Here is a 25,867-nt window from a genome sequence, read left to right as displayed (position 1 = left end):
GTTAATGGTGTTTGGGTTCCATTTAATTTGCACACAATCAAAGCATATTTGACAGCTATGAACTCACATTGGAAGTCAATAACAACCGGTCCTTTAGGAGTAAGATACAGAAGAGACAGCCAGCCGTGTCGTGCATGACCACAATGCTTGGAACAGACAAATTCCTGTCATTTTAAAGGAAAAGGTTTATTTTAAAACAAAATTGTAAATTTGTCTGCTACCTGTCCTTGGAGGCTGGATTTTTAGTCCATAAAGCTTTCAGTCTTATGGACTCAAAATATGTCTCTGTATGCTTCAGGGTACATCGATCTGTAACCCGTCAATTACTTATTAGAAGCCCCTGGTTGGTTTTCTGAGCCCACAGGACAAAATGCTAACGTTTAATGGAGTTGGCTCTTTTTATCAAATATGACAATAATGTCAAGACACGTCAGCTCGTCAGCATTAGAAATAAAGATACCAGATGTTTTTGTTTTGTTTTTTTTAACCTTGAGTCATTCTTTTTTCCATGATGCATGTTTCCAAGATAAACAGGTTTGGACAAGGGTGTAGAAATATAAGAAGGCAGAAAGGATGTTTCTCTATTTCAAGTTCTTTTTGGAATCCTTTTTTTCCTTGAGAACTCAAGGGTGTAACTAGAAGACTGAAGTGTCTCAACATGCTGGTTTGGTGTTCTTTTTATTGAATAAAGAACAGACTAATTCTGTCAGACAAATTTTAATCAGCTGAACTTCCTTATAGCCTCCAGGGTCAATAACAAGCAGGAGGCTGTATCAGTGGAAAGTAATTCTCACACCCACATGGATCTGTGATTGACATAAAAATCAACATGGTCCAGAGGAGAATGTTTTCTCTTTTGGTGGAGTTCATTTCCCTTTTTTTTTTAAATTTAAAAATAATAATAATAAAAAATACTGGCCTGGCAGAACTTTGGCCAATATATGGGAAAAAATGAATATTTAGGCTACAGCAAAGAGAAGCAGACAGAATTTTGCACGTGTAAAACTGACAAACTTATTTCCAGGTCTGGAGTCACGTGTCTATGTCACACTCAGGGTAATAAAACACATCATACAGAAGCTTTTATGACAAGTTAGGTCATGTTGGTGTATTAAATTTGATAATTTTCTACAATTCCAGTAACTGGAGTGACTGTTGATTCAGATTCATTTGGTAGACTTCAAGGATAAAGTGCTTTGTTGAAACTTTGAGCACAGTTTAGGTAACTACACAGAAATGCAGACACTGTGACGGCTTTCATTATACTGAAGGGAACTGTCAATGTCAGCTTTCGGTGTACTTTGTCATTCCTGCTGTTCAACAAATCCACTGTGTAAAATAAGGTCAACCCCCTCACTTAAACTTTGAGTAAACTGTTCAGCCTACTACAACAATCCTGCAGTAACAGCTGAGAGGAGCCATTCCAGAGGGAGGGACATAACATCCTCAAACCAGCCATGATAACAGGATGAGATACTTCTATAATCTGTTTACGTGTTTGGAGCAGAGCACTTACAGCTCAGTCTTAATGCTTTGAGTTCCACAGGAGGGCCACTGCGAGTGTGACGGGTCATATTGTTGTCGGCTAAACCTTTTGTTCAAGTACATAAACATCTGGCCAACATAAGGTAAATTCTTCCACATGATGTGTTTCTGCTTCATGTTAAAAAAAAAAAGAAGAAGAAATGCTTTGTTTTCATATTTTAATGGTTTCCCATGTGGACAAGAATAATGAATAGCATTTTTAGAAAAGCCAGTTCACCATTTTTTGAAATTAGCGTGCATTCGATGATGAAACACCAAGAAATTCTGTGTACTAAAAAGCCATTGAGATTCATAGCAGCTGTACCATGCCTAATTGTCCCAGAAGGGAATTTTGAATTTTATCTGCTATACAATAAGTCAGCAGCATCCTGTGAGGGGACAGAATGATAACAATACATGTGATGTGAAAGCATGTAAACACAGGGCAGGGATATAAATGGACTGAGGGAAGACAGAGGAAGGTTTGAGTTGCGTGCGATGTAGGGAAAATGCAAAGTCTGCATACACGGAGTACAGTGCAGCTCTGTTTTGTATAAGACTGAGGGAGGGACACGCAGTGTCATGGTCAGTGCATCTAATAGGTTCTAATGATGTCCTCACCAAAGCATCCATTCTGTTAAGAGGACTAACGAGAAGATGTGCGAGTGGACAAAGCGCACAGGCCCCTCGCAAACACATGGAAAAAAACAGAACGGCAGCCTATAGGTTGAAAATACATCAACAGGATGTGCCTTATGAAGGAGACAATCAGCAGGAATGTGCTGAGACTCAGCCTGGTGAGAAAAAGTCTTCACTGGTAAAAAGGTGGAAATCAGAAAGATGGCAAACAGATGGCAAATCCTTTTTTTTTTTTTTTTTTTTTTTTTTTTTTTAAATGTATCACGAATCTTAAAGAGGTTGAATATGCACTTTGTAAATAAGACACCAAGTAAGAAGAGAGTAAAGCGCATTAGAGTACTGCCAAACTACAGTGCAGCAGCTACAGCTCTATTTCATATACTCTCCATACATATAGAGCTTAAATGTCTGCATAAATGAATTATTACAGTTCAGTTTCATACAGCCCGATATTATATCTGCACATACCAGTAGCTTGTTTTAACAGAACAATCGTCCGTGATACCCCCCCCCCCAAAAAAAACCAAACAAACAAACAATTCTCACAAATAGATTTTCAATCGTTTAAATATTTTTTAAACAAATTTGTCAGTAATTCATGATTGATCGTGCATGCAAACCAGCCTGACACGCTGCTGGACAGCTGGACAATATGTAAACAGCTTGAACCTGCACTTCACATCCAGATATACCGCACTCACACGCACCTGCAGACCAGAGCCCACCTACCTCCACACATCTGTCTCCAGGCTGGTCCATACAGTATCAAACCAGAGCCAGGCTCTGATGACAAACTGCTGCTTTAGAGAAAGTTAAGGTGACCGTGGTTACTGGAAAGCTGCATGTTTTTGTTCCCAGTCTCCAGTCATACACGGGGGACTAGGAACCTCCATCTGAATGATGTACTTTCCACTAATCAGCACATTCTCCTAAACGTCAATGAATAGAGGAGGCTCTCCGCACACTGCGCACCCTCCCCCCTGCCTCAATCATCAGCTTCACTTAGCTTTGTCCCTCACAGCCTCAGTTTCTTTGAATCTCTGCCCTTCTTTCTTCCTTTAGTCAGCCCCTCTCTCTCTCTAGCATCAGCTGTCTTCTCACTCTCCCATCCAAAAATGCCTCTGCAATGGTCTGTGGTCATTTATTCAGCTGCTGGGTTGATGTCTGTAAATCAGTGGGGGCATGTGTGGAGCCTGCGTGTTACAGCTCTACAAGGTCACTGATTTTTTTTTCTCCTTTTTTCCCTTTTTGCCCTCTTCTCTTTAGGACACATGGTGTTGCCAAAGGGTAAATCTGAGCTCTCAACCAGAACACATCCTCAGACAGCCAGAGCATTTCTAGTTAGATAACAGGTCGTCTAAGAGTGCCTTCAATTCTGATGCAAAAATAAGAATTCTATTCAGATTATGTCACATGTTTCATGTGTCCTCCTTATATGGGATAAGAAACACTGTAGCATCTCACATTGAGGGATAAGGCTCCGTTTCTCCATGGTTCATGTGCTTTGGTTTCCTGCATTTTTCCATCAAAAATATAAATAAATAAATAAATAAATTATATATATGATTTCTCTTTTTTTTTTTCTTAAAGTGTGTCAATGGGGAAAAACGCAAAGGGGCCAAAAAATAAATAAATAAAAAAATGACCTCAGCTTTCTTTATTTAGAAGAAAATCAAATCAGGACAAATCAATTTCATCAACAAAAAAAAAGAGGTTATTTTTTATATTTTTAATCTTCCAGATAATATGAAACAGTTAAGTAAGCCTTGGTAGTAAAGCTCAGTATCAGCAATCTGGGAGAAAAGCCAGAGAAACAGGCTATAAGGCTACAGTAGCCGCTGTGGGACTCCAGACAAAGCAAGAGCCCCCATCTGCCTTAATTTGTCTTTTCTCCCTTCTGCGATGACTCACAGTGGAATTCAGGTCCACTCATTTATATGACTCGTAATATCTCCCATTGTTTAATTTCTTAGCTCTCTGCACTTGACTTACTCACAGCGGAAAGCCCGACTAGTATGACTCTGCGCCCATTAACAGGCAGGCAACTCTGACCGTTTCTCACTTTCTTCATAGAGAATGCAGCCAAACCCACGGACTATCCACACAGTGGGAGGGAGATTAACATAAGACCTCTATCAAGTAGTCGCAGGAGATTTTCTTAGTCCTTGAGGCTTTTCTCTGTCCTGAAGTCTTTCTACCAACAGATGGTGCTGGTGTACAGTCCACTGTACAAAGAATGATGCTGTGCTTAGGGATATATGACTGATTAAAAGCATCCCACTCATCTTTATCAAGACGGGGGAGGAAAAAAGTTGATGTAAAGTAGAACAGCAGAGGGAAGGATGCTACAAAAAGAGGAAAAAGTGTATATATAAAGAATTTAGAGCAAAGGCTACACAAACCGAGGGAGTGGAAATTACTCAGCTCCCAAGGGAGCTTATTTAAGCTGCAGGCAGACATGTACATGTCTTCATGAGGAGAAAAGTTTGATCTATTTGACATGACCGGTCCTTGTTTATTGAGAATGAATGATTTCTAGTGTGACTGTAAAACACCGACAGCTTAAAAAACAAAAATAAACTAAATTTAAAAGCAGATTGATAATGATAATGATCAAAAAAATTTTCGTAACAAGTTGCTAAGCAAATCATTGTATATATTAAATGCTTCAAACTGTCCATTTTCAGGGTTTTCCTTTTACAGAGCAATAACAGTGTTGATTATTAGAATGTGTTATGGTAGGTATTATAGATAAATGCTTCAACGTGCATCTCTTAGTTGTTTCTATGCGCTTTCATGTTGCAAAATAATTAAAACCAAAATATATATATAGTACTACTCCTACTATGATGGGCACTGAATGATACAGGTCTCTGTGGATGGTTTCTCATAGATTGAAATCAGGATTTATCACAATTACGTGCACGTGCACAGATCTCCGAGGCCAGTTGTCAAGGCAACAGCTAAGGCTGACAGGAAAAAAAAAAAAAAGCAACCAAAAAAAACCCAAAAAAAACAAAAACCCACTGTCCATACCTTTAAAAGATGCTGAAGATATGTGTATGTGTGTGTGAAATAAGAAAACAAAATAACCTCCATTTAAACAGTCCAAACCAATGAGCCCAACCAAGATAAACATTTAACTTTAATGACCGTTTACCAGTCGCAGTCCCAGCCTCCCTGACAACATGCTTATTTCACTCTCGTGCAGGGACATGTGCTAATTCGACAAATCATGCTCACACACAAGCAATAAGATTAATAAAGTATATAATCAAATATTAATTGGTGAAAACAACACATAGTATACAGAGAGCGTTATGTGGCACATCTAATTTGTATTCTTATAATATGACATTGAAAACCTTGAAGAGCTAAAAGCCCCCAAAGGAACCACTCTGTTTTATAGAGCAAATGCACTGACGTGCCATTTTAACACCCCCCCCCCCCCCCCCCCCCCTCTCTCATCCTTTGACCCTTCCCCACCTTGCTCATTTCTGGCATTAACTCTGGATAATGCAAGTCTGCTTTGTTGCTGAAAAGAGTTTGTGGATTAGCACCAATAGTCAGCCTGAGCTCAGGAGGCTCAGCTTGTTCACAGCTGAGCTTCAGCTCTCTGGACCAACGGTGATGCAGGTAAAGAACAGTGTGCACATGCCAATTCCCATTCATAGCAAAGCACCGCCAGAGCTAAGCGATGAAAATATGAAACCACAGGCACATGATCGAGCTGAGAGCGCATACCACTAATCTTCTGAGGACAGACTTGCAGGTTCGAACACCAGCTGGCGGAACCACTTACTGAATGTCAGTCCTTACTTTCTTCCCCATTTCCTGTCTCTCCCTCATCATCAGTTATCAATAAAAAAGTGGCAATATTTCAATAAAGTTATAAAAAGCATGGATGGCAGCCTGCAACAGAACGCTAAATTCTAATTACAAAATTATGATCTGCTCTTTTTCATTCTACATATGCTCTATTTTTGAAAGTGAATCAGTCGGCCCGATGCACACAAAATAAGCCTGCATGAATGCATATGTGCATGCGCAATAACACATGGCTAAAAAACAAACAAAAAAAGACCACAAAATGCAGAGTGTGTCTATAAGAGCTGCAGTGCAGCAGCATGAGCTCATCACTCTTCTCTTCCCCCTCCTCCTTCACTGCCCCCCCAAACTCACCCCTCCTCTTGCTTGCCATTACATAAGTTAATACAGCACACATGCTCATTATTCTCCAGGCAGGCGCTGTGAAGAGATGCAAAGGAATATGTCATCAAAAGTAGTACAACAGCAAAAAAAAAAAAAAAAAAAAAAAAAAAAAAAGCCACAGAAAGCGACAGCGACTGTGCTTCTCTGAGCTCTCGCTGTCCCCGACTGATCACAAAGAGCAGAGCAGAGGTAACACATATTTTGGCCCTGCTTTAATCACACACATAAAGTACAGAAAAAAAGGGAAACTGGGAGACATTCTAGAAACATCGCACTTTTTTTCCCCCAATGCATTTCTGTTTAGTGCCTTTTCCACATCAGACACCCCAGTAAACACTGAACGTGAAATGTGTCTCCAGAGGGAAGCTTTCTTAAGCATTAGAGTAAACAAACTTGCTTATTAGCATTTCAAAAGCTGCACGGCTTAACATGAGCAGTGTAGATACTGCAGCACAGGCAATGTTCCCGAATATATTCTCCCATAATGTTGCAGCCCTGCAGCAATAGAAGGTGAACAGACAGTGAGAGCCTATAGCACATATACCCATCTATTACTGTCATGATCAAACATCTACTCAGCACAGCGGGGTGACCAAACTCTTACAAATGATTATATGAATTTCAGAAATAATGAAGGGAATAAAACTTTTCACACAATATGATGTCCCTCCGGTAAAGACATGATTCTAAATTATTCAGCAATATGTGGATACTTACTCCAACTTAAGCACCGATCGGAAAAAGACACCTTTAGACATCAATACTGAAACGAAACTGAACAAAGTAATGCATCAAGGTCTTTTTATGGTCAACTATACAAAGAGAAGCAGTCGGAACCAGTTTTCTAGTAGATACAAGCATTTTGTCAAGCTTCAGGGGAAAAATAAAGTTTTTAATAGAAGAAATAAACCGGAAAAAATGTTTTACAGTCGTGTCAACTCTTCATCGCACTACTTCTTAATATTTCAGAACGTTCAAAGATGGGGCACTCAGATCAGCAAATGCCATAGATGTAAGTCATCAGGACCAATATCAACCATTATAAAAGAAATGTTACTCTCACTTTAATACACTGAACACCAAATGTGGAAGCCATTAGACTAACTGCAACTAGAGAACCTCTTATTAACAATAACAGCCTGTTCACGTCTTCGTCATTGTGACATTTTTGAACAGAATACGGCTTCTATCCTAGACACGTCTAAGCTTTTCCACCCGGGAGGGTTTTTTCTTTTTCTTTTTTCACTACCCTCACCGCAGTGGAACTGCAAGCTCGTGCTGGCAGGTTGCTGCTTTTCCATTACAACCCCCCCCCAAATAGACCCAACTTGTCTTATAGTCAGTATGCCAAAGCAGGGAACCAACAGAGAGGTCAGTGTCTGCTCTCGTTTCCCGCCTGCCAGCTAACACTAGGCTCATGTCTGAAACACCTAGTTAACCTCACGTTCCAAGTATTAAGGTCCTCTTTACCTATCACGAAGCGCTGCAGGTTAGCATCACAGTTCAGTCAGAATACACTCCGCAGAGTTTCCTTTCAGTACTCTGTCCCGTGAAAATCCACTGTGGATTGAGGAGGCATCACTGACAAGCTCCAGATCCACAGACATTAAATAAATAATGCTCCCGTCGTCACACACTTTGACATAGAAACAGCGAGATCAAATGCTCCCTGGTGTCTACAGTGTCACAGCTAAAAGAGTCATGATGTAATCAGACATGCATGCATCGCCTGAGCAAAGCAAATGGTTATCAATAACCCATTCGCGAAAGATCCACCTACCTGTGCTGTTCATTTTTTCTTGGTTATATTCATAATTTAAGGAGTAAGAACTTATTTGGGGTAGGTTCTGTCTAAAGAATTACACACATGGCCAGCTAATAAATATCTTTACAAATATGCACTGAAGTTTGTCACATTTTATAATGAATCTTTAGTGTATAAGGTTAATGTTTATTTAAATAAATGGTAAATAAATAATCACTACACGTCTTACTCCACAAGGATTCTACTGCACAGACACTGAACTACAATGCGCCAAGAATGCATGTGACCTTGAGAAACATTTCAAGCAGCCTTGAAAATAGTCTAATATGAGCGACTGCTCGTCTGTGGCACACACAGCTGTTTATGTGCAAATGAATATAATCCATGCATGATACTTGTGCAAAGAGATCCATCAAACATGACAATTTGCAGACAATAGAATTTCTGCATCAGTGTGACTTTGAAATCCAACCTCTATCATGTAGATTAGGTCACAAACAGCAAATTGTCTTTTTTTTAAAAAAATAAAAAACTCTTCTTGAGTGCTTAGCAGCACAAACAGAACCTAAGGTCGTATACTTTAGATTTAAATCTTCAGAAGTTCAAAATTAGATACATGTTTAAATATAAATTAACAACTGATATTCTTAGATCGCATTTTGTGGACAAGCGCCCACATTTTAGGTTCCAAGTTTTCAAGTTTGAACATGCTATGACTGTCATGGAGACTTGCCATTGTGAAATGGCCTGATTATTCATGCACCGTCATATATCACAGGTAGACTCGGTGACGTTAGGATCAGGGCTATGTGGGGGGTATTTCATCTGCTGCAAGCCTCCTTTTTCCTTATTCTTCACAACAGTCCTTTACGATTAGTGGTGTGTATCCGGGGCCACTGAATGAATTTGGGACTGATCAGACTTCTCCCTGATGTAAAAGATAACTAAAAATCAAAACTTCCCAAAATTCCTGTACGGATAATGACTGGAAACTTTGTTTTTCCAGTCGGTCAGGAGCATTTGAAATTCATTTTAAGAGACACAAATCAAAACTATTATAAAAAGGCCTGTTTGACTGAGGTCATATGAACACCTGAGAATACTTGCAAGCTTTATAACCAGTTTGCCAGTTGAATATTAATAAAAAGACACAATGAAAAGGTCACTTAGTATTAAAATCCAATCACTATAGACTGAATAATGTAAGGTGGAAAAGAAGATCTTTCCTGAATGTTGGTTTTTATGTTCATTCCCAAAGTGATGTGTCAGAGGACATTCTGTTGTAGTCCTATGGCAAGGCAAAGATAAGAGAAAGGACTTAAAGGAGATAGAAATAAAAGAAAGACAGATTCTTCTTAAGTCTTTATTATTAAAGGCATGTCCCTGATAAGGTAAACTGTCAAGTAAGACCTTGAAAAGTCTTGACTGCTTCCAGTCTGCTCTCTTCTGCTTTGTGATAGTACATTTCCATAGTTCTAGAAAGGAAACCACCGAGCATATAGACAGGAATGTTATTGGATTAGTCAGAAATATCTGCACAGACTGCTGTGGTCAGTCGGAAAGACAACCATCACTTTTCGGAGGCCCCTGCCATCCGCAGTGGTCAATGCCAGATGGTCTCCTACCTTATAGTTCGGCTGGATATGCAGTACTTCCACATGGCATTCCAGACGGCAGTGACATCACCAGAGGCATCAGACATGCCCGAAAAAAATGTACATGGCACCAAGAGGAAGTTTAAAAAAAAAAGTTAAAAAAAAACAAAACAAAAAAAACAACAACTACAGCAACTCCCCTTAAATGAGCCAGAAGAAGAACAGTCTGTGCTCACTCCTTCCTCAACCACAAATTACACCCCACATCCTTCACTTTCCATAGAAAACCCACAGAGAAGTTCATTCTTTCGCTGCTAAAGTTACTTTGTGTGTGCCTTTTCAAAGTTCTCCTCGTCCTAGTTTGTGTAAGGCTCAGAGTTGCTGCTCTTGCAAGCTGCCTGATGACCAAGTAAGGTAAAGGCCCAGCATGTATAGCAGAAGAAAATCATCCCTCTTTTTAACAAAAGCTCTCCACCCACAATAAACCGTGCACCAGTCCTCTCTCTCTCTCTCTCTCTCTGCCTCTCCCTCTCTCTGCAGACACCCCTCTCTGCTTTTTGTTACTTTTTCTTCAGTCCAATGTAATCTTTCACATATCTGCTGCTCCCATGATGCATGCTCCCCAGTGGTGATGGGCTGGGCCTATGCCATGTGTTTCATGGTTACTTGTTTATGTGGACATGCCTTTTAATGAGAGAGAGAGACAGAAGGAGAATGTGAGCAAGAGAAAGAGAAGTAGATGAAGAGATAGAGCACGAGAGCTTTTTGTGCCTGTCTACATGGTAATACTTCGGCAAGCATCCAACAATCACACTGCGCTCAATGGGAAGGCCACGCTGGAGGGAGGGTGAACCCCAGTTCAGCAGCTGGGAGAGGCTGTTTTGAGTTACTACACTGACATTGCTTTAACAACACAGGCTGCTACACTGAAGCCAGTGCAATGTAATGAGTTACACCCAGTGACCAGCATATTCCAGTAACTCTGTGGGATTAGACACATAATGAGTTGTTTGCAGTTTTTGGAAAGAAAAATACACACATGAGTGTCCTAAATAATTCCAAACAAACCACTGAGTCATAAAAGTAAGAACAGCTGTTGATACAAGAGTTTGCACTAAATAAAGCACTACGAAATATCGGCTAAAAAATCGATTATTATAGAATGCATAAATGATGAAGATGCACCTAAATCTGGGGGATTCCCTGAGGCCTACATTCACAGTTTCCTGCTAAATCCGCGATGCATTATTAATGAATCATGGACATACTGTGTCCTAGCCTTCAGAGTACTAATGCCAAAGAAAAACTGCGTGTTTATATACATACAGAGATTCAACAGAAGGCAGGTGCATCTGATTTTCACAGGTCCTTGATCAGCGTCATCACACTGCAGCTTGCTTCTGTTTGAGACATCAAACAGCACGATGGGATGTGCATAAAGGAAACCTCTGCAAACATACGTGGTTAGATCTCTCTGGTGTAGCAGGGGGATAATGGCGCAAAAAAAACCAAACATTGCAGTCTTTTTCTGTGCAGCTCTAAAACCTTGCACCTAAATTATATTGTTTAAAAGGGAAATAATCATTTTGGGAACTAGTGTCTGAGCCTAAAACTGCTGCTTGAAATACTTCATGACTGGACATCAAAGAAATAATAGACCACCCCTTACAGCATCTTTATCATTATGGGAAATATATCCATTTGTATTTTTCTATTCTACCTAAAGAGATAATGGTGATTTTCTATTAAAAAAAAATGGGTGTCTAAACTTTAAGGATATGTGGGATATCAGATATTACAAAACACAATTTTTTTATGATTTCAGCAGAGTGGCAGAGAGAAGAGGTGGGCATAAATTAAGATGAGTATATACCTTTAAACAGAAGTGGAAGCTTTGAAACATGAGTCTTAAAACTTGTGTGATATGTTCAATTTAACAGAAATTAAAACATGATTGTCAAGACTGAGCAACTTGCAAGCTTAGATTCACTGCTGGGATTTATGAATTTAAATGTCATCAAGGACACTTAAATCAAGTCTTAGGTGAAGTTTGGCATTTTGAGGTGAAAGACGAAAAAACAGAGCCAAATTTAATATAAGCTAAAACGCTAACCTCGTCAATCATGCATAGATTGTGCTGTAGGTGAAAGGTGAACAAGAAGAGGTCCCAGTGGGACGGAGACGAATAGATTCAGTGATAGCCGCGAGACACTGACACTGACTAAACAGACACTGACAAGACAGTTACTTAACCAAGCATTTCAATAACAGCTGTAACCTCGTTTGCTGGAAGAAATGGATAATGGTTAAACCAGCTCACTCTCCCTTGAATTATGACTTTCAACATGAGAACCACTATGTCAGCAAGCAGAGCTGAGCACTAAAGTTTTTCTATCAATCAGATGTTCTTTATGAAGTAATTCGAGGGTTGGTTTTAACAAATTGAACTGCTTGATGTTGGGACTACTTCAGCACAGGTAGCAACATCAACAAGCTGCGAGCGAGCTGTTCAAAACACGTAGCACTTTCAACTTCAAGAAATGATTAAGCCAAACGTGAGCGGCTTCAAAACATACCTTTTATAAAAGTTGTTGTGTGGGTGCAAACACAGCACATGCCAGTAATCCAGGCAAAAAGCTTTGAACTTCCACATCCTCACGTCAAACAGTCAAACGGTTGAACAGCTGTGGAATCGAACAACATTAAAAGGCACCATGGCACAAGCAGAGGAGCAACCAGTGAATCCCAGGCATGGACGATAAATCTGTTCTCCTCTGGAGCTCCAGCTTCGCCACTGCCACTGGATGGCAGCCTGAGTGGTTTTAACCCGCCCAGAACAACCACATCACTTCTGGACCTGTCTCAGTCATCGCCAAACCCAGAAAGCCAGGCCTACGAGGAACCCTCTGGGACTGATTTGGACCAAGTATTAACGCTTGGGTTCCACCTCCCAAAAATAATCTCTATATTAGCTGCTTCTGCTTCGTTTTAACTCTTATCCAGGTCAACCGTGTGTCCTCTGTGCTGGTCCCTTCACACAGTGCGTCAGCCTTGGATCCTCAGAGACATCATGCCTGTATCCAATGCTCTGCATCGCTCCAGCAGGCACAGGTAGTGGAATGTGTAGGAACGCAGATAGGAAGAGGAATTCCAAAACTCACTCATTTGTGTTTGAACAGCACATACTCAACAGGAATCCTCTTCTGTCTCCTCCCGCTGCAGGAACAAACTTTCCTATGAGGCAAGAGACCGGATCTTTTCTCTCACTGCCAACATGGATTCAGTAATGCCATCTACTGCTCCTGTTCTCCTTCTTCCAGCTAAACCCCAAACCATTGCTGTCCTCCTATCTCTGTCTCCTGCTCCTCATCCTCTCCCTCTTGCTCTCTCTGTCTCTCTCTCCCTGTTACAGCCGCTGCCATCCACACAGGACCTCCCAGAAATGTGCCGATTCTGGTTGCTGGGCAACACTACCGTACTACTGAAGCTTCAAATGGAAGCTTCACAGAGCAGCCAGTGATTGGTCGGCTTTTCAGCGAGGAGGGACTGCTGCAATGTTGTATGACCACATGAGTTTATATGCATGCTTTGTTAAAATAAATATGAGCTTCGAGGTTTCTCCGATTTTTGTCAGCATAAAGAAATATTTTTTTAGACTCTTTTTTTAGACTGTTCAAGGTCATAGAATCATCATAAAAACCATAAGTGTGCCTAGATTGCTGGAACAAATGTGAGATTATAGTCAATAAAATGATTCATACACTCCAAGTAAGATATGAATGGTGCATTGGCAGACCTATTCAGAAAGAATGTAGTAAAGGAAGAATGGATTTCAGGTGCATAAATAAGGCCGGCATATTAAACCCTCATAGATAAGTTTGTGTCTGTATTAAAACTGTGCTCATATGTGCTGCAGGTCCTTGTAGAGCTATAAGGCTTAAAACGTTGCTCTCCTTTCTGTCTAAAGGGGGTTTTGCATTTGAAGAGAAGCACAGAGCTGTTCTTTCTCTGCCTGAGATGCAGTGCCACGCTGCAGTGCCACCCAGTCCCAGCAGTCATGGGAAACGGGCGTGGAAGGGCCTCTCATCAATATTCAGCCATTGTTTATGTCCAAACACACAAACACTCAAAATGCCACATATTTACACAAACAATTAAACTCATGTATGCAATTACAGACAAACAAACACGTGGAGTAATGTTCATATTTACATATTAATATACTAATTACTATAGTTAGATCTGTTTGGGCTGAGGAGTCAATCACCACATGACTCCTTTCACACAATATGGGCTTCATGTCCGCTTTCCCAAGCCAAGATATAGAAAGACCAGAGCAGGACAAAGGCTTTAGTGGGAGCCTATGTGAACAGAAGGGAGACTGAGGAATTAATGAACCTAAGCACCATTCATCAGGCTTTTGTCACAACTTAGGCCTCCTGATTTACACACATTTCACAGAAAAATCAGCAAATCTGTGCTCTTCCTGTCAATTTACTTCAGCGAAAGCTGTAAGTGTAGAAGTGCGCTTACCCTCCTGTGTACATTACTGCACTCTGAATTTTAGTGGTTACATGTCATGTGACATTTAAAGACGATACCTAGAGATGAAGACGACAATTAAGCTGTAGGTAAAAAGCGTGTATCTGCACTTAACTTCTGTTCTTCTCACCATTTGGAAATGGTGATGGAAAGCCCTTTTAGTTGTCCCTTTCTTTTTCACACCAGTGGTTAGTGTATGTAAAAACCTCACTGCATTGTTAGCAGAACATATTACAGTCTGTCAAGGCAAAGAAGTACGACTCTTACAACAATATAGATGGCATAATAGCTTAGCGGCTCTGATTCAAGAGCACATGACAGACTATTATTTGGGTTTTTTTAGGACAAAGACTTGAGTAAGTGCGTATACAAGTGCAACAGGCTGTAATTTCCTGAGCAGATTGACGATTGTTCAAAATTGTAAGCTTAGGCACGTCCACATGTGTGGGGAGCAAAAATGTGAGAGCAGAGAACTGTTCTGTTAACTGTGGTCAAAATGGGTGCTTTTCACTGTAAAGGCTTTTACTTTAAGTTTTTACCCTGTAAAACAATGTCAAGTGCATTTTTGCGCAGGTCAGAGTCAAGAGCAGTAATCAACTGCATCGCCCCAAGTTACAAAAAAAAAAAAAAAAAAAAAGTAAGTCAAACACAGCCAAAAATTGCTGGCGATAGCTCAGGAGCTAGGGCAGGTCATATGGTAATTGGAAGGTTGGTGGTTCAATCTCTGGCTGCTCCAGTCTGCATGCCAAAGAATCCTTGGGATTCCGCTTGATGCATTTAGAGTGTGAATGTTAGACTGAAAGCACTTACATGTAGAAGAAAGTGCTTGTATGAATGCGTTTGTCAGTGGCTGAAAGAGAAACATTGTATAAAAGCACTTTCATTACTCAAGTAGAGTGGAAGAGCACCAGATGAGAACAAGTCCATACACCACGGATCACACATGTGGACCAATATGCTGAGCCATCTACAGTACAAGCTTTTCCAACTTCTCTTTCTAAGGCTACGTCCACACGTACCCGGGTAATTTTTGAAAATGCAGATTTTCTATGTGTTTGCACCTTCCGTCCACACGTAAACGGCGTTTTCGGTCACTGAAAACGGAGATTTCTAAAAACGCCTGCCAGGGTGGATATTTTCGAAAACTCCGTTTTTGCATTTACGTGTGGACGAGAAAAACGCAGCGTCAAAGGTGTGCGCCTTTTTTGACGTCACACTGTGCGCCACATTATTGTTTTGGTGAAATTAATTTCTACAATACTGTTACTGGTAATTGTACTCTCTACAGTGTTTAAATGCTTACATATACACACCGTTACTGTCCCTCCCCACATAAGAGTGTGTTTTTAGGGGATTTTTTGCTCATTCACCCAGAAGACCATTTGTGAGGTCAGATACCAATGTTGGCTGAGTGGGCTTGGCTTGCAATCTCAGTTCTGGTTTATCCTAAAGATGTTCAGTGGGGTATAGGTAAGGGGTCTGTGCAGACCAGTCAAGTTCTTGCAAATCAAACTCATTCAAACATGCCTTTATGGACTTAACGGTGTCCCATTGCACAAAGTAAAGCTGAAACAGAAAAGTGTCTTAACCGCATATAGTAACCACAAAGCTACAAACACAGAATTGTCAAAAGATTTCTTGATGAATGGAAGTATTAAGACTTCCCTTTACTGGAAGTAAGCGACACACCCCAAACCCAGAAAAACAACCCCATAGTGTTCTCCTTCCTCCACCAAACTGTACAGTTGACACAAAACAGTCAGGCAAGTAATATTCTTCTGATATTTGCCAAAACTCAGACTGACCCATCAGACTGCAAGATAGAGAAGTCTGATTCATCACTCCACAGAACACGTTTCCACTGCTCCAGAGTGCAGCGGCGGTGCATCGACTATTGAATGCTTTACGTCACAAGGCTTCAGCTGCTTGAGCTTGGACGCCTGTTACATGAAGGCCCAGGGACAATTTCTGTGGTGATGTTAATGGCAGAGGAAGCTTGGAGCTCTGCCGTTATCGAGTCAGCGGAGAGTTGGCGACCGCGCTCTGTAACTTTACATTTTTTGCAACTTCATGACCAAGTTGCTGTGGTTGCTAAAGACTTTCCACTTACAGCTGATCATGGAATATCTAAGAGGGAAGAAATTCATGAACTGACGTATTGCAATAATGGGATCCTATTACAGTACCATGGTCAAATTTAGTCAGCTCTTTAGAACGAACTTCACAAATATAAAGCCAAATTGCATGGCTAGGTGTTTGATTTTATACACCTGTGGCAATAGGGCTGAAATCACCTGAATTCAAAGATTAAATTCTGTGTGCCAACACTTTTGTCCGTATAGTGCATGTAAAATAAAATAAAAAAAATATATAAATATTCCAAATCTTTCATGACTGAAATCCTCAGAGCACTGCAGGTGGATCAATACAGCCCACACTCTCTGAGATCAAAAAGGCTATAAAATACCTGTTCAACCATCAGTCTGAATACATGCCCTCATTTGAAAGGCCTTGTGACAGGTTTTGTCTCCACTGTGCTGCTGAATTAAACTAGTGTAGTGATAAATGATGATACTGAGCACTACAGCCACAGGACCCCACTTCTCCCCCATGACTGCCACACTCAATCACTGATAAGGTTGCTTAAAGATTCCATGATGAGGGGAAAATATGGGGAAAGATGGTGGTTGCCTTTGCTAGTAGGAACCTGATAGGATGATGGCCTTTACCAAAACCATGCCAGGCCTTATAACATCAGGAAAAAGCTAGATAAGCACGCGTTATGATGACATAATTATACCCATCATTTCATTAAGTACACAGTTGATCCTGAGCTTTTGATTTATTTCTGTGTGAAGGACAGTCTGTCTGAATGAATATGTTAGAAAAGTTCACCCCCTGGTGGCAAATTTGGGTAACTTTCATATTTTAAAGGCATCGAAGCCACAAAAGCTGATGTAATCGGAGCAACGAGGAGTCCGACAAGTTTGCCGATTCACTCATGAAAACAAACAAATAAAACACCATGGAAGTTATTTCTTCCTAATTCATACCACATCACATAAGCAGGGCATCACTTAGATCTCCAGTGGCCAACTTCAATACGCTTCACAAAAGGATCCATTTTTAAATCACTACAAATGTATTTATTATAAATAGCAGCATAAAATTTAAGAGTGTGCCATGCAGCTTTTCTTCCTCATCTGTTTGGGATGCTGACGTCCTGAGCCCAGCATGTTAATTTCATTACAAGCAAAATGGAGACACAGAAGTTAAAGTGTCCAACTAGCATGACAGCTTATACTACAGGGCAGCTAATCTTACACTAAAGTTACAGCACAGTTTGCATGTGCACAAGCTCCTGTATCACACAGATTGTACAGTACAGCTGCTCAGCTGTCAGTCTGAAAGCAGCCATGCAGAGCATTAGTTGGATGGTGAAAAAAAGGACAGAAGCAGAGGCGAAAGAGGGTGGGGAAGCAAAACCTAGAAGAATGAAAGAGAAACAGAGGATGAGCCATACTGACTGTAAATTCACTCCTCCAGTTTTTGTTTTGCATTGAAGCAGGAAAATCCAGACAGTCATAAAGCAAAGCAAAGACAGAAAGAAGAAAAATAAAAACAAAGTGGGGGAAATACTTTGTGGCTTCTGGAGGAGGATCTCACAGCTTTTAGTCTCTCTCAGCCGTCCTGAAGCTGTGTTATAACCTTTGTGCTGGTAACAGAACTGCTATAGTATATGCACTTGTCCAGGATTTGTGAATGCAGGTACACTGCTTTGAAATGTTTAATATCCCTGATAGGATTAGCATGTCTTGTATGAAACAACGTAAGGCAGCATGAGCCACTTGGTAGGCACTGTGCAGAAAAGGCTTTAAGTGTGACAGTTACACCTTTTTTTCCCCCCAATTATGAACAGAAAACCATGAAAGTCTCAATCAAAATGAAAAGACAACAGTAGTCAGTGATCGCTTGGTTTGGTTGTTATTATGTAACATTGTTGCAGACAAACACATCCGCATATCCATTTTTATTTTCGCTAAAGGAACAAAATGTTCTGGAGATGCATCCTTTTCGAAAGCACCCAACTCTCCTCTGTGCTGAGGCTTCTGACGGTGCCATTGGCAAAGGCAGAGGCTTATTATGGGCTGTTTCAAACCACAAATGCATCAGCACTAGCTACTCCCCTGAGGAAACTTCAACTCACTGAGATGTGCCCCCGAGAGCCCCACAGCTCCCACTGGTGTGATCATCCTCACACATGGCTGACACAGCTCCAGCTGCAAACTCAGCCACTATCTCAGTGTCAGTCGACAGATGTCCAGCTGCTGACGTTTTAGTGTGCAAATGACAGCCTTTGAGCTGATTGAGCACAGCCAAGTTTGTGCTATTTCGGCAAAAACCAAAATGCTACTGTACTGCTGGTACATTTCTGACTGGATGTTGAAGTATACTATGCACCTGCACCTTCAAAAAAAGCATGGTATTTGTTTTCATATATTCTGTGTAGTTTTCTGCCAAAAACAATGCTGATGGGGTAAGAGGGGGAATTATAAGGTGTAAATATCCTGTCATCTGTAATAAATTAAGGACTGATGAGAACGCAATTGATCGACAAATACATTATAAGTCCTTGAGTAAATTAAGAATTGCCATGAGGGACTCTAGACACAGACAAATAAAAGAACAAAGGGCTTTCATGAAGACAGGTTTGTACATACAAAGAGCATGTGCTTTAACAAGTGACTCACTTCCTGCTTTTAAGCATTATGCCCCATCAGCTGATGCCATGTGAACTGACAGCATGCTCGTCGTGCCTTGTGCTGGCAATGCATTACATGCAGTTGTTGTCTTATGCAATAGCTCCATGCATCTCACAGTTCCTGTCTACAGCAGAGGCATATTCAGAGCAGTGCTGGCAGTTGTCTTTGAGCTTGAGCCTCTGACAGCAAAGTGTGCTGGGTCTGCAGACTGAGAGAGCACGCAAAGTGGAGGAATGTGGCGTCACTGCCTTACCCCCTTGGTGACGCATTCTCTTTTTCATCAGCATTGGCGTCACTTGATCAGGGGGCAATGCATTTAGAACATCTAGTAACAGGGATTGGCAATCCTGTTAAAAATTAATTCACTCCACAAATGCCCTCCAAGAATGCATGGCTCATCTCAACGAAAGATAAAGCCAGTTGATGCTTATTACCTGCCTTGTCCATGAAATGTTGTATATTCGGTGCACTGCAGAATATATAAGAAAGTGATTCTGAATCCCAAAAAATAATCCATGCACAAAGATCACACCTTGTGGATGCGAATGTTACGGACAATAGTGATACCAGCTCAATTGATTTTTCACGCATCTCGACTCCAACACATGCATTTTTTATGATTTAGAAAACCAAAAATAGTCTATTATTAAAAAGCAACAACTCTTTTTGTGCACACGCTAAATCAATAAGTACTGAATAATGTGGCTGCTCAGCATTTCTGGTGCAAAGTGACTACTGATTTATGTCCCTCAAAACAACTCGTGTCAGTGTGAATATGATGTAGAGTAAATGTTTTGCATAAAATACCTTCTGAAAATGCCTGAATTATTCTTCTTTAAGCTTTCCTTGCAAGAATAGTATATATACAGGAGCCAAAACCAATGCATGCTTGTTCCACTGTACTCAACTGAACTAATTACACTTTGTGTATGATGGTGTATTCAGCTCAAGACAACCTCTGCATCCCTTTAGGGCAGGAAAGTCTTTGGTGAAACCCAGGACATCATCATCCTTTTGGCATTCCACTGCTGCAGGGACAGCATCGGAATTCCAGAGTGAGGTGGGCGGCTGCCAAATACAATGAAATGACATTTACAACACAACATGCTTGTCCAACTCCAGCTCCTCATTAAAGGAGTATTGAACAGACATTGTGATCCTCAGTTTGTTTGACAGACACAAAAGTCACAAGCATTAGTGTCAGTCAGCAGTACATCTTCTCAGTCTCCAGACAACAATAACCACAATTTGCACAACACTTTCACTTTCCTGCTGTCAGCTCCTCACCCAGGTCATGTGACAGTCTTTGGTTAAAGATTTTACTTTGATTAGAGCTGAGAGGAAATGAGGATGAAAGAAATAAGCGACCATCTCTGAACACAACTGCTTAATATGCAACAACAAAAACCAGAAATGCAATTCAAAGTTAAGCATAAAATTACAAAATTGTAATTATGAAAGAAACTTTAAAATCTGAGGAGTGTCCATATTTACTAATACACAGGCTGAACAGAAACAAGGCAGAGATTAAATCTACTAAATGGCAGTGCCAGATTGCCTGTGAAAGACTCAGTGGAGACCCATGAAGGTCTCATATTCATTAAGATGACGGATACCCACGTATGGTATTAAATCCTGACATGACAGGGTAATACAGCTCACCGTTATGCATCAGTTAGTAAGTACATGTGTGAAGTTCAAGTACATGGTTACACTCAAAGGGTTGTAAGGAAATCAGAGGGTCTACAGTGATGCAGCAAAGACACGCTTTAAGAGGGAAAACAAACCTGAAGGTCCCTCTGCAGAGAAATAAGGCAGCGAAATGCTTATTCAGCTGATGTGTTTATGTGCTAGACAGCAGAAGAGCACATGTAAAAAAAAAAAAAAAAAAAAAAAAAAAAAAAAAAAAATGTGGCGCGCAACAACAACAATAATACTATTATTTAGCTTCAAAAACACATGAGAGGATTTTGTCTCTCTTTCATTACAGGAGAATTCACACATAATTTACTGAAGCAGAAATGCAAGCTTTCCACACAGACCGTAGGACTCATCGCCATCCCAAAAATAACAGCTTAGACCCAGCCGCATTTTACACACACACACACACACACACACACACACACACACACACACTGACACCCTCAAATATACAGCAGAAGCTGTGAGGAACTCATGTGCCCAGTACGAGCTGTCACAGCATCATCCAGAAATGAGTCATGTTTCCCAGCCACCAGAGGCTCTAAAACCATTATTCACATGACTCTGTTGTGCTTTCTGTTATAATGGCAGACTGAAAATACCAAACAACACATAGGTTTTATCAATTTACATGGAGACACATGGTATTAACTCATCTTGCTGAAAACTGAGAATGTCATTCAAACAAACGTATGGTCCACCTCACCGCCCCTCCCCAGGAGAGACGTTGTTTACGATGAAGGCTCAGGAAGGGAACACAAGAGGACGAAGCAAGGTCCGGATGCCATAGGTGACTCAGCATGGACACCAGAGAGGTAGACACCCTGTATTCCACCGCCACCCACTCAACTGCTGTCTCTATGAATGGGAGCTGCATCAGTGCCGCCCAGGCAGGCGAGCCCGCCTGTCTGGCTGTCCTGTCTGCATTCGCACAAAACATGTTACTCACATGTCGTAGAGCCGGTAACCCATGGCGGAGCCCGGTCTGCTTGAATGGGACCCGGGGTCTCTTGTTCTCCTGGGGTCTGTGCTGCTCACCACGGCGCGCCAAACACTTGGTTTGTCCATCCTGTATGCTGGTCAACGGGACTCGACAGTGGGACAGCGTGCGCACACGGGCTCACTCACATTCACACTCCCTCTCCCTCCCAGTCACAAACACGAGCTGCCAGAGAGCAGTGCGTGTGATGTAACAAGGAGCATCCAAGAGGCTGGCAGCTGGTGGGGGGCTAAGGGGGGTGGGGCTGATGGTGGAAGAGGAGGTGTGGGGTGGGGTCTTGTAGAGCTCTAAAGGAGATGTCTCGTGATAAGCCTCTCTTCCTCTTTTTCTTCTTCTTCTTCTTCTTCTCTGTGATTACTAATTCTTTACTGATATCAATGCCAGGGGTGACTTCCACATTTAAAGGAAAGCAAGAAGACACTACCTCCTGGAGAGCTACTGGGATTTTATTGGCTCTCATAAACAGAGAGGAGCCTCTGCGTACACCTCTCTCCACCCTCTTATCTGCTCTCAGTAGTACAGTCCTCAGCAGGGCTGTATGATTGGCTCCTTGGTCTCCATAGAAACAGGAGGATGTGTCAGAGGTAGGGCTCATTATCATGCCTTCTCTCTCTCCCCTCCCTCCCATTTTGTTTTCACTCCCTCTCTCTTTTACCATTTCTCTTCTTCTCACATACCCAACCCCTGTTCCCTCCCTCGGCATCTTTCTCTCCACTGGAATCAATGCACTTTTCTCTGTAGTGTCTTTCAAAACACACAGGGCTTTTCAGTCTAATGAGGAGTGGCGCAAGCAGGTAAAGATGCAGCATGGCTCTAGTTAATTATGCCTGCATAAAAAAATATTTTAAAAACTATGAAAGAACTAAGGAGATCAGTTCATGGATATATGGCAAATAATCATCTGAACAAAAGGTAAATAAGTTATAAATCATATTACTGCAGTTCATAACTTCGTAATTTCTGACACACCAAGTTGGGTATTAGAAACAACATGGCTTGCACAGATATTGCATCATGTGCAAGTAATTCCAAAACCAGACAGGAAGTGTGAACTAACAAGCAGAAATACAGTTATATTATGGAGAAAACTGAAGTTTTGGTTGCAAAAATGCATCAAAACAACCACAAGATGCACATTATGTACAGTGTGTCTTATTATAGCTACAGTGTACCATGCCCTTAGGAAATAGATGTTAGTGTTGTTGACTTGACACCCTCAACAGCATCCAAAGCGAGACTGTAGGCAGGGAGGATAATGTGTATGAAGAACAACTCTCATAGGGACTTTACAAGGCCACACACACACACACACACACACACACACACACACACACACACACACACACACACACACACACACACACACGAATATAGACAGAAACCCAAGGCTTGTGGTTCAAAGTCCAAGAAGAATGTGTTTCATCATCAAAGTTAACCTCACTTCAATCCAGTGTCAAATTAGTGCAACCACTATGTTTGTTAATGAGCATATGCAGTGGTTAAAGATGTACAGCACGTCCATTATCTAAATTGCAGTCACACAAGCTGTGTATGCTGTAATTATTAAGAAAAGTGCAGATTTCTCAATTTCTGGCATAATGTCTTGAATTTGTGATTTATGAGTATGTGCATGGAAATCAAGTAATGTTAATCACAGTCAGTGAACACAGTCACAGATCAGTTCATACCACTACACGGAAAACAAGACTCCCAAACAACGAATGACAAGAGTGTCAAATGTTCCTGGGTCATGGCTTGCAATGTGAGATTTAAAATTTAAGATTTAAATTTACATGTACCAAAGGAGACAAGCCTTAGTATAATGCAGGGGTGGGCAACTCCAGGCCTCGAGGGCCGGTGTCCCTGCAGGTTTTAGATGTGTCCTTGAACCAACACAGCTGATTTAAATGGCTAAATTAGCTCCTGCAGTTCTCCAGAGGCCTGGTAACGAACTAATCGTGTGATTCAGGTGTGTTGACCCAAGGTGAGATCTAAAACCTGCAGGACACCGGCCCTCAGGGCCTGGAATTGCCCACCCCTGGTATAATGGCTATACCACAGTTTTGCTGTATACATCTTGTCACTTCCCAACATTGACAGCGATGGCAACCAGTTGAGTGTATAAGTAATAAGAGCATTCATTTTAATAACCTCAGCACATGCTTCCGGTTCTCATCCAGGGCTCTGATGTTAGCATTGATATTAGTTCTACTTAACATTTTGCTAAATGTATTGAATATTGTACCATCTAACTCACACACTTAGTCATTTTTATTGTTGCACTTTTGAACACATCTGATGTTAAATTCAACATTGGATTGATTGTGTATTTGTTCTTAGATTGAGGGGATGTTGCTCATCTACCTGACAAAGACTGGCTGGAAGATTCCAGGTGCTCAACTGTTCGGTGCCTTTTTTGTTGTATTTTTAAAATGTATAACTTTATTTCCATTTCTAACTCTAAATACAGGGCTGTAATGTAAAATGTGCATTTATTAATTTTTTAACCAAACTGGCATATAAACATAGTCAGTGTAGGTGTTTGTGGGCATGGATGACAAAAAGATACTTGGTGGTTGGAGGTTGATGGGAACGATGGTAAGTTCCATTCTGTTAAACAGCAAACCAAGAGCAGAGATTTAGCAGTCAGGGCACATACAGACCGAGGAGCACAGTGGCGAGAAAGATGTTCTTTAAACCTGACAAATAACATTAAATTCATGGTTACCATATTCAGCACAAAGGAGAGGTTTTCAGGCCTTCACAACGAGACTGAATTACAAGTGCTGAGGTTGATATTTCAGTTGCAATCTTATTGTATTGCCAGGTGTACCTTTGCACACATTAAGATATGCTTCTGTGCGACCTTTATGTACGATGTTGAATTTCCAGCCGTAGACGGTACGCGGGATATTATGCAGAGGGCATGCACACAAAACCAGACACAAAGAACACCAATATAAAATACGTAAACAGACAAGATATGAACACACAGGCTTTTATACAGGTCTGACTTCTTAAAGGGGGGCGCCAGACACATTCGCTAAATGTTACGAAGGCAAGTGAAGATGGAAATAGAGATGGTCACAGGACTGTCTTAGTGGATCATAAACAGCAAAGGAAAAAAAACAAATCAAAAGGAGCTGACTGAGTGTGCCTCATGTTCTTGCATGAAAGCTGAAAATAATTTAATTGACGGAAAATTAATCAACACCGTTTATGCACAAACCTAAAAATCATTAGAGCCACATTCTTAACAGCACATATTGATTGATTTTTTTTTTAAACTGTACCGACAATTTGAAGATTACACCTCTTGTACTAATTGTGATTGACTTTTTTTCCCTCCTGTTGTTTAATAGTTCAACAGTTTAGACAAATAATCACAATCACCACTGTGTACACTTCATCACTGATAATAATCATTAAGCTTCATCTTACACTAAAAATGTCTACTGCTGTACAATACTGCCAATGTCCAAATATGAAAAAACTGTTTCTCAGCTCAACTTTAAAGTTGATGTACAAACATAACAGAGACTGACAGATAACAAGTCCTCTCCATAAAGCAAGTTGTGCTTGGTTTAATGTCTAAAAAAAATAAACTATGTATAAAACAATGCATCAACACATTTCCAGTGAAGTGCAATCTATTTTCTTCTCTTCTTCGGGTGACTAGGTGCCTCCTATTTCATCAAAACTGCACACTCAAAATGCAGTGCTACGCATGTGTCTGCACAATCTGTAAAAAGCACTGGTGGAACCGACTGTGCCAGCAGGAAGCCATATTTTGTCCTAAAATGAGCCGTCTCCTCTCATGAGATTTCAGCCCACTTCAAATCAAGACAAGCTGAGTGATGAAGAGCAAGAAGAGAGTGAAAGAGAAGACATTAAGCACAGAACTTACAGCTACAGACCACACGGTGGCAGTGCACTACATCTTCTGCAATAAGATGTGACAGGATGTGATCAATAAGCTTACTGATGCTGTCACTCATGGGGGTTTAGTGTTGCACCAGATGCTACAGTGTTGCTTAATTTGGATACATTAATCAAATGCATGTGGTTTTTAAGCAATCTCCCTTTAATAAAGAAGGCTAACAATGTATCAAAGCAAACCCATGAA

At 40.9% G+C, this 25,867-nt stretch overlaps 1 protein-coding gene across 5 annotated transcripts in view; it reads right to left on the bottom strand.

Annotated features, from left to right (window-relative positions):
- The window catches only part of LOC120719028 (IQ motif and SEC7 domain-containing protein 1-like), a 96,245-nt gene that overhangs the window by 31,357 nt on the left and 39,021 nt on the right, over positions 1-25,867 (bottom strand). Inside the window, exon 1 of one of the 5 annotated variants that reach the window (XM_040007866.1) lies at positions 21,691-22,401. The exons of 2 other annotated variants lie outside the window; for them this stretch is intronic. In XM_040007866.1, the coding sequence (XP_039863800.1) occupies positions 21,691-21,809 (119 nt within the window). In that variant the 5' untranslated portion in view covers positions 21,810-22,401. 2 more of the 5 variants (XM_040007869.1, XM_040007870.1) reach the window with 2 other exon arrangements.

The sequence above is a fragment of the Simochromis diagramma genome, unplaced genomic scaffold (assembly GCF_900408965.1).
Source record: "Simochromis diagramma unplaced genomic scaffold, fSimDia1.1 OVJJ01000545.1, whole genome shotgun sequence".
NCBI lineage: Eukaryota > Metazoa > Chordata > Actinopteri > Cichliformes > Cichlidae > Simochromis > Simochromis diagramma.
This window is presented reverse-complemented; position numbering and strand designations above follow the sequence as displayed.